This window comes from Anarhichas minor, unplaced genomic scaffold (genome assembly GCF_050575085.1).
Source record: "Anarhichas minor isolate MPS153535 unplaced genomic scaffold, ASM5057508v1 ptg000045l, whole genome shotgun sequence".
NCBI classification, from domain to species: domain Eukaryota; kingdom Metazoa; phylum Chordata; class Actinopteri; order Perciformes; family Anarhichadidae; genus Anarhichas; species Anarhichas minor.
The window spans coordinates 5,222,775-5,232,371 of record NW_027466491.1 but is presented as its reverse complement, the minus strand read 5'-3'; the positions used below and the strand labels follow the sequence as shown (position 1 = coordinate 5,232,371).

At 42.3% G+C, this 9,597-nt stretch overlaps 1 protein-coding gene across 4 annotated transcripts in view; it reads left to right on the top strand.

The window, feature by feature from the left end:
* Window positions 1-242: 242 nt before the first annotated feature.
* The window catches only part of atp2b1a (ATPase plasma membrane Ca2+ transporting 1a), a 33,410-nt gene continuing 24,055 nt past the window's right edge, over window positions 243-9,597 (top strand). For all 4 annotated transcript variants that reach the window (XM_076111728.1, XM_076111727.1, XM_076111726.1 and 1 more), the window contains exons 1-2: window positions 243-385; window positions 8,851-9,348. In XM_076111728.1, coding sequence (XP_075967843.1) covers window positions 9,156-9,348 — 193 coding nt within the window. In that variant the 5' untranslated portion in view covers window positions 243-385; window positions 8,851-9,155. The remainder of the gene's footprint in view (window positions 386-8,850; window positions 9,349-9,597) is intronic.

Below are 9,597 nucleotides of genomic sequence, written 5' to 3'. Positions count from 1 at the left end.
GAGAAACGCATTTTATTTTATTGAATTATGAATAAAAACGGGTATTTTGGTCTGCACCTGTTCTATAATGAAATTACCTTTTTATGAATGACTTTAATCATTGGGGTTATTTAGATGAGTTTGCTTTTCAACCTGTATAAGTAGACCTTTACAACGCAGTTTTACGCACATGTCTCGTGGTTTCCGGTCCAGTGGACATGGGTTTTCCATGGGCTCAACCGGGAGTGTAACTATCTTGACTGCTCTGGCTGGAGACTTCGTCTGTGGTTGTGACAGCGCAGTGGGCGGGATTTTACCTCAGATCAGGGGAGAGAGTCTAGTCTCTGGTGAGACTGAGGGGGAGTTACAGAGAGAAAGGGACCTGGGGTGCTCTTCAGAGAACGGAGTGAGTATTTTTTTTGGTAATTTCTGTGCTAGCGCTACAAAATGCCGCAAGACGAGGGCTGCTTCTAAGTGTTATAGATGTTGCATAGAAAGCCCTGACTGGTTGAGTCTTCATTTACGTGTGCAAGCACCAACGAGGGCCAGCCACCGGTGGGTAGCTGCCCGGGTTAGTTAGCTTTAAACCAAGCTAACATCGTTAGCCAACGTTATATCTTGGAGAGATACTGACATTGGGCGTCTATTTTTCCAACCCAGGTACCTAATCAGCCAGGATGCTACCAGGTTTCCTTAAATTGTGCTTGGATAACATTGACTCGTGCATTACCCTGGGCGAAGTTCTCCGACTTGTGAAGCTTTTAGAAGTACCCTTTGTGCATTTCACTTATTTTGAATCAGCATAAGCTAACGCCTGGGAGCTAGTTGGCTAACGCTGCGCGCTAACCTGGAACGCTGTCTTTTTTTTTTTTAACGTTGGACTCCACGCTACAATCTCTCGTGGACGTTTAGACATTTTCATCATTTGGAGACTGCATGTGAAATAACGACAGCAGCTTAAATTGAGGACTCGTATAACGTCACGCGAAGGTTACCTGCATTTCATTCTAACGTTCAAATCCCCGAGTTACAGCGGTGCGCGTTACGCGAGATGTCATCCGAGTCTATTAAACGTTACGTGGATTCCCCTTTACTGGCAGTGAGATAACGTTAATGTGGTAAAATAACGAGTATTGGACTCTGACGCCCTGCGTTTGCTCACGCGGACAATTCGGGGAGCTCGCGGAGGGGCACCCGTGTAAGCACATTGAAGTTATTGTGTCGTCTGACTGTCTCTAGAGAGAGGATACAGCAAATGTTTAATTTAATGAATATCATGGTGTCAAAGTTACGCATCCATTCGTTGACTATCATTTGGTGTTGGATGCATTATAACGGAATGCACCACCCATACCCCCCCCCCCCCCCCCCTCAGCTTTCCACCTATTGTAAGGTGATTACTTTATATTAACGCACTCGCGACCTTTTTATTGGACAATTTAATATAGCTCCGCACTCGCTAACATCGCCTGCACGTTTCCAGGTTGATGTGGAGTGCAGCCACTGAGCAGCTTTTGGTGTCTAGTTGAAGGGATCACTCCTTATCCAATTAAATGGCACCAGGTTTTGCTGCAGCGCCAGCAGTTGTCTTCCTGTGTTTGTGTAACGACTTGTGCTCCCACGGTGGTTTGCAAATAGTGTTTAAGGGAATAGACTGTGATTCAATGAGACAAGGTGTCACTGTAGAATAGTATAGTTATAATAGACATGTAGCATAATATGGTCAGCTAAGCTTTTTCCTGGCCGAGCATTAAAGTCAAAATGCCTTGTTGCAGTGTTTGCTCAATGTAATGGTGGCAATAGTAATATGTCTGAATTCTCTAGAGTTTGCTATGATAAAACTGATATTTCATGTCTAGATACAGAGATACAGAGATTCAATGATTCAATCAAACCACTATCTTTGAACTCAGACTGTTGCTGTCACTCAAGAATGCCAAAAATATCCTTTCTTATTCCTTGCTATACCATGCTTTTTCATGGTACTGCTCACCCTGAAGGATATGAGTCAGTAGTTTTCACACTTATTTTTGAAAATAAGGTAAATGGTAGTACATCAGAGGCAAGATCAATCAACCTCCTCGCCTGTGGGGTTCAGTTTGATTGTTTTTCCCTTCTTGCATTTCTAGACTTACAAGAAAACTCTGGGTTTTCATTCTCTATTAAGTGCACACAAGGTTAATTAGCCATGCTGGAGAGTGTGTGATTCCTACTAATTAACAATCATAGCTCGCTGTTAAAATAAGTGCTGTTTGCTTCTCGTGGCGAGGGAGTTTTTAGTGGTCACATAGCGAGAGTCACTGCGTAATGCAGTGTACTGAGTACACTTTCTTCCAGGCAGTTCGCGCCTGTCGAGTCTGTCCCTAACTCATCACGGATGAGTCCCCCTTACAACAGCTTGATATGCCCATTGTCACGCTCCGCACTTCAGTCCATTACAAGCTTGGCATCCAGACAATAAGTGATATTTAGTATAAAACATTATTTTGGAGACGAGCCATGATCGGTCAATAAGCTAAGGTGACATTGAGTATGGAAAGCTAAATTAAGTGCAACATATTTATGGTACTATTCACTTAGGATGAAGTTTTGCTTATCTTGCTTTCTGTGTGTGGATTGTAAGTCCAAGGTTATTCCAAACGGAGGGTTTAGGTTGCACGGAGTTTTTGACTCATTCACTACTTCTTATTTATGCAAGTATGCAAAGCAGTATACATTTACTACACGTGTGACCAAAAATCAATATGCTTAGTTGCAAAAAAAATGAAGGTAGAAACTAATTTGATCAACTCTGACCCTGCACGCTAAAATAATTCATAAGGCACACACACTGCTAAATATCATCAATTAGTCATCAAGACAGCTAGAAGGTCTAACTCTGCCACACAGCAGCCTTGCAGACAATGATTGAGGCTAGTATTAAACTTAATAGCATCATTAGGTATATACAACATAGCCGATACAGCTAAGTAGTTTCAATGTAATCTTCTCCACACATCCAAACTGTCATTGTAGCAGTTTTGTGACACCCTGCCTCTGGTCCAGTGGGGAAAGGCCAATGGCTGCCATGTCATACTGGTCTAGTCAACGAGTGAACAATCAAGTCTCTTAAAATGTCAACAAAATGTCCATGTTATGAGTTATTTTGTAATAATCAACATGCTGTCAAGATCTTGGTGACGTTACTTCAGTGTCACTGAATATTTCAAAATTAAACTTTTCTATCGGACCTTTTTTACAGATTGTCTTCTCTTAAGAACAAATCTCTCACCATCTATAGACGGGTCCACCCACACAATTGTGTGGCTTAGTCGCACTGAATGCAGTTTCTGTGTCATGCACCAGAAACTGGCTGGCATGCACCAAAATAATTTAAATGCGCTGTGCAACCCTAACCAACTTTCGCTTTCAGCCTTAATTTACTTCCTCTTTAGTTTACGATAGTGTCGTCCACAAATGCTTGGCCGTTACAAATTGCATTCGCTGCCACGAGTCTTTGGTAAAAAAGTGACTTTTGTGCTCAACTCTAGTGCGTCCTGAAATTGTAATGGTAAGGACAGCAAGGTCACAGTGTGGCAGCAAATGGCAGAGCGGCGTGACCTCAGGCCACTGAGCTGCTCTGTAGAATAACGCACATCAAAGAACACATAGAGCCTCTCATCTTCAGAGTGCCTCGATGAACGATGCTTCATTTTGAAATATTTTCCTTCCTTTGGACATGATGGCCTCTGTAACGGCTAAATAAAACCATCCCTCCTGCCTTTCTTTCCTCGAAAGGAAGAATAAAATGGTATTACTATCACCGTCACGGTTTATATTGAAAGGCTGGGACAAATCTAATTAATTAATCACTTAAAATCTTTTATATGATATTTAGTCTTGCAAAAAAATAGTTAGATCTTTTTTTTAATGGTGGTAAATGTTTGTATATTGTTTTGTATGATTGCGCCATATGACCTCTCACCAATTACACAGACATTGTCCCATTGATTACAAGTTGATGTGAAGAAACACTGGCATCCTATAAGCTTGTGACAGTTTAGTGCTAAAATGCTGAGTAAGAGGTTTACATAAAACACCCGGCTATATATATTTTTTTGCTTATATTGTGTGCATGTTTAACAAGAACACACTTAATGGGAACAACTCGGTCACCTGACTTGAGCATGCAGGGATTGAATGAGATCTTGAGTTTATCTTTTCATGGATTTGTTTTGCCAATATAAATATTTGCACTCTGCAGCAACCTGCCGGTCATTCTCCATGTGTCCAAATGTCCAAATGAAAAGTTTAGGGCCTTTTTGGGGATCGAAACGCTAGAATGTACGTGTTAATGATGGAAGGAGATAAAATCCGGCACCAGTTTCAGGCTAGCATTTGCTTCACTTACATAGATTTTGTGATGCAACTTTCATTTTTTGTATTGTTCCATGTGAGGAAAAACTGGGACAAGATATCACCGGTATTCTCTTTATATTCCTGTTTAGTATTTGAACACATTTTTCTTTGCAAAAAAAGGTTCAACAGCAAAAGTAAAATGATTTATTGAGTAGCATAAAACCACTTCAGTGTTGCATGTTTGAAACATTAATTTGGATGTACAATATAACTTATTTACAAACAAATTACTCATTATTATTCTTAGCTAAATCAGATATTGTTTCAAAAGTATAAATAATTATATACGGGGACTACACGTTTGTCTATCCCAGAGTTAATTGCTGCACCTTTTAGATTTGAGTCAGAAGATTATGGTTGATGATCGTTTAAGATCACGTGTCCCTCCATACATGAAGTAAGAAGCGCGGAAGAGCAAAAGTATGTTGACGGTGACACCTCTGGCTGTGTGTTCGTATGAATTTGGCAGCCTGACAGCATTTGAGAGCCGTGTAGAGGTTCCAGTCTGTGGGGTGAAGCAGCGTTCTCAGCTGCGAGCCGTGCAGCACAAGGAGGACTGGGTGTCTCTGCTTTGTACCCTCCACATTTACATGGCCTGACCCAGTTCAGCAACGGCTAGCAGTGGGGGGGAGGGGGTAGTCTCGGGGAAGCTAAAAATACCACCCCTCGCATTAGGCGGCTCCATTGCAGAGGATCCCTTGAATTGCTATCCTTGACTTGCATCGAGTTGTTGGCACGTAGAGGTGCACAAACTGCCAGAGGGTTTCCTTCGCGTGGAAACAAAGACATGAGTATATTTTCTGAGATGCCCACCACCATTGTCCAATCCGCTTGTTCCCATTTGCCACGACCTTCTTGCTGGGGGGTTTAGTGTGCGTGTGTGTGCGATAGCAGCCGTAAATAGCTTCGGTAGAGAGGAGACTTGTGACTGACAAGACGCCGGTCCTTTGGTGAAACCACCTTGTATGCACGCTGAGCTCTGGTTTAGCTGCTGTTGTGTGGAGAAGGGGTTATCCTTAGCCTCTGTCAACCATATCATGCCAGCTGTTGGCTTGGAGATCCAATCACAATGATTTTCCACTGTTGTGACATCTGACCTGCTCCGCAACCCGAAACTGTCGCAGCGCAGCAAATGTTGGCACTTCCTTCATCTTGGCGTTGTTGCTGCTCGTGGGGTTAGTGGGTGTGAATGTGGGAGATGGGGCTCATCGAGTAAGACACGAGGACAGGGAAGTGCATTCATTGCTATAGGCTGCACACGTGCTCTGCCCATGTGGAACCAAAGACAAGTGAAATAGTCCTAATAGTCCTTTTTAGAGACAAATTAAACATTTGCAAGGCAACATTTCATTGCAAGGTGCAAGATGACAAAAAAACTCTTGTTCTTAGATGTGACAGGTTTGGATGCGTTCACTGTGAATTGGCAATAGGCTGCTAAATCCATTACAAATAGACAAGTCATCCTTTTCTACTCTGTATAGTATTTTTTTTTTTGGGTCTTAATTTAATTTGAAGGAGCCAGGCGTATGGGAAATGATTAACCGCACAAGCCATTGGAAATAATGGGTTTCAGAGCGCAGTAGTGCCATTGTAGTGTTGTGTGAAAGGCCCGTTAGAATTACTTTAAACGTGATATTACAATTAATATCACAAAAAACTCAATAGCATGAACATGCTGTTGATATTCAGTTTCTATGGAATTTTCTGTGGGACAGAAACGGACAGAATAACGCACATGCTGTCCAAGATGTAGTAAATATTTAAGGCAAGATGGCGACATGCATTGAAGACCTCCCCCTAAACCTGTGGTCAGTACGAGAGGTAAAGCAGTATTTCCTCTTCAAAATAGGGATTTCTGTGATCTCTCTCCCACCTCAGTAATACACCCGGCCCTGCAATTATGCCGTGTAATAAATAATAAATTCTGTCCTGTTTTCCATGGCAGATGGCTCCAAATAGAATCTCAACATGTGACAGAATAGTTTCCAAGAAAGTCGATGGAATAAGCTGCAAGCATTCATTTGTGCAGTGAGCGATAATAACGGCTACATTTTCTCTCTCCTTCTGCATCCCAGTTTAAAGTTCTGACATATTCTTGAGTTTTGGATGTTTAGTTTGGAGTTGCTTGTTCGGTGTGAAGACGGGTGAATAGCGTTCTCTCAAACATCTTTTGGTGTTTGTTGTAGCCGGAAATGCAGAAAGTGAGTAAAACCTCCCCAGCGGAGATAACTGCGTCTGCTTGCACTGGTGCCTTATGGATCACATGCTTGAGTCCAGGTTACCTGTGCAGTGCCAATTATCGTTTTCTTCCCGAGAGTACAAGAACAATCTAGTCCTCTTTAAAACGTATTGCCGCGTGCCCTCCTTCATCCTTTTGTGATTGTGTTGCTCTCGTTGTTCTGTGTTTCTGTTTGTGTCGGAGCTGCACCACGACAAATTCCTCTCGACTTGGTCGACATGAATGATTCAGCCTCCGTTGTGTTGGCTGATTACAGCTGAATGGACATCAGCCTCTCATTACAATGGACTCTCCCATGTAGAGGACCATGGAGCTCCCTGATACCACAGATAGTCTTAATTAGATTAAACACGAGGCTTTTCCTGAGGTAATCAGTCACTTGGTCCCTGTGCGTTACCCCACACTGCAGGGAAAGTGTCTGGGGGATATATATATATATTTCCCCAATGACACACCTACTGTATGTTGCTTGACATGGTGGGTTACTGTGATGCAATCTTCTCTGTATTTATTGAAAGAATTCAAAGGATTTGACTGTAATGCTTTACTCAACACCTGGTTGTACTAGAGAAGGAAATTGCTGTTTGTTACCACTCAGAATGGCCATTGTGTGTGTGTGTCACAGGAGGGGGAGTCCTCTGTGGGGGTGGAGAGGGTAGAAAGGGGAGTTATTAAAACAATCTAATGCTTAATATATATCTGATAACGTATGTGACGGTACAAATCAAATTGTCTTTTTACACGGCTACATACTAAAGACATCAATAATTTGACAAAATTGATTAAAAATATATATTTTATCTGTTTAAAAATGATAATATTGCTTCTGCTGAATAAAGGAGTCCTCTCACCGTGCACGGAGATCAGAACTGCGTCTATAGCGATGCTCTCTTATTCATAGCAGCGCTCTGTCATGCAGAAATAACAGACCGTAGGATGCCTTAATTGACCAATCAGAATGCAGTGTTCAACAAAGCCTATGTGGCCGCCTAAAGAAAAAGTGCAGCACCCAGCACTCTCCCCTTTTTTTGTGCGGCCACTCCGAGCGCTTCCAGTTGAAAATCTCTCAGCTTTTCAGAAAGGCGCCGGTGACGTCACTGTAGAAAATGGAGGAGACGCTTGTTACTACTATCGTAACAAAGCCCATAAAAAAAAAAAAAGCCCTTTTGTCGAAGCAGATCGGCCGGGTTGACGCAGAATGTTGCTGATGAGTGTTGTGCTTTTATAATCGTAGGTTGCATCTCCGACGGGTAGTCCTCCTCGCTCTGACGGTTGTCAGATTGAGTGGTGAACAGCTCATCCATACTAAGTATGAGGGCAAGCAACGTCAGACGAATCGATAGTAGTAATAATAATTACATTTACAGCTTGTCTTTAGTTTTCCCTACTTACCTGAGTAATAATTACAGCCCCCAATACCTGTTGTCAGTCTACAAATAATGATGTGCCCTTACAGACGCAGTGCATTTTAAACTGGATCATAGAGTAGTTGCAATCATATACGACAAAAACTACATTTTTTAAGATTTAAATGACAATAAGCAGGTATCATTTTGTCTCATGGTTTGTTGAAGGTCCATGAGTAGATTGCCTCGACCACAGTGAAAAATATCTTGGATATTTATCTATATTGTCATTATTATTATTATTAAGCAAATACAGTAAGTCAAATCTAATTAACACAAAAGGCAAGAAACGGAGATGCTGTTGCTGTGTGTGAAACAGCAAGAAGTTTGTATCGATGCTCTGCTGAGTGCACATCACCTGATAGGAGTTTTGTCCAGATGACTAAATTATTATGATTTTATTACAACTCAAGTACAGCTAATCAAAATCTCTTGGCAATGGCTGTAGGCAGTTTTTGCAAATGACTTTGCTCATTGTCTCAGCAGCGAAGTGGTTTTGTCTAAGGGTATCCGTGTATCCGAAAGAGAAATGATAGAAAATGGTAATATACATTTATTGTAAAACGAATGTTGGAAAAGTCCACAGAAGAATATGCTCAGGCTTGCTTGCTTGCTTGCTTGCTTGTTAGAACACAGCCGTCATGAAAGTACAGATATGATGCATAATCCCGCCCGAGTGCGTCATAAGACATGAAATGAAGTTTGTCTTGACGGTTTGTGCAAATACCAGTCATGAGTTGTCTGTGTGATATTAGTAAATGCATGGGGAACCCTACTGTACGCGAAATAACACTTACTAATGACACTTTTTTTGCTCCTCTCTTTCAGATCTGCGTTCATGGTGATCTCCGCCTCTGGGTGATCCTCAGTCACCATGAAAGACTAGGAACTCAGCTCTCCAAGGGAAATGGCTTGTTTTGTAATATCCCTGCCCTGCTACCTGCCGTATGACTCCAGCTGCCTCTGAAGGGCCTGTCAGCTGTGTATGGGAACTACCACTGCGTTCGCTCTCTTGAGGATTTAAGCTTTTCCAGGACAACGCTTTTATTTTTAAATTTTTTTATTTTATTTTTTTTCACCCCCACTGTTGAGCCAAAGCAGCGACGCTTTTAGAGAGAGGAAACGGCGAGACAATGGCGAACAACTCGTACAGCGGGGTGAAGAACTCCATGGCGGAGGCCAACCATGATGGAGAGTTTGGCTGCACGCTCAAAGAACTGCGCTCCCTCATGGAACTGAGAGGAGCGGAGGCGATAGGCAAAATTGGGGATTCTTATGAGGATGTTCACGGACTCTGCCACCGGTTGAAAACATCACCTACAGATGGTAGAGTAATGTTTCCCCTATCCTCAATGTAATGACTGTTGTTTAATTGGATGAGATACAGGATGTTTTCACTGGATGAGATACAGGATGTTTTCACAACGAGTGCTGTTGGAATGCTAATGCAGCGCATGCATAGTTTCGGAGGCGTGTCTTTGGCCATGTCCTCCACATTGTGGATACCTTGACATCACTTCCTTAGAAAACTCATATGCCAGACAGGTGGCCGGGCAGGGTGGCTCTGACCTGGCC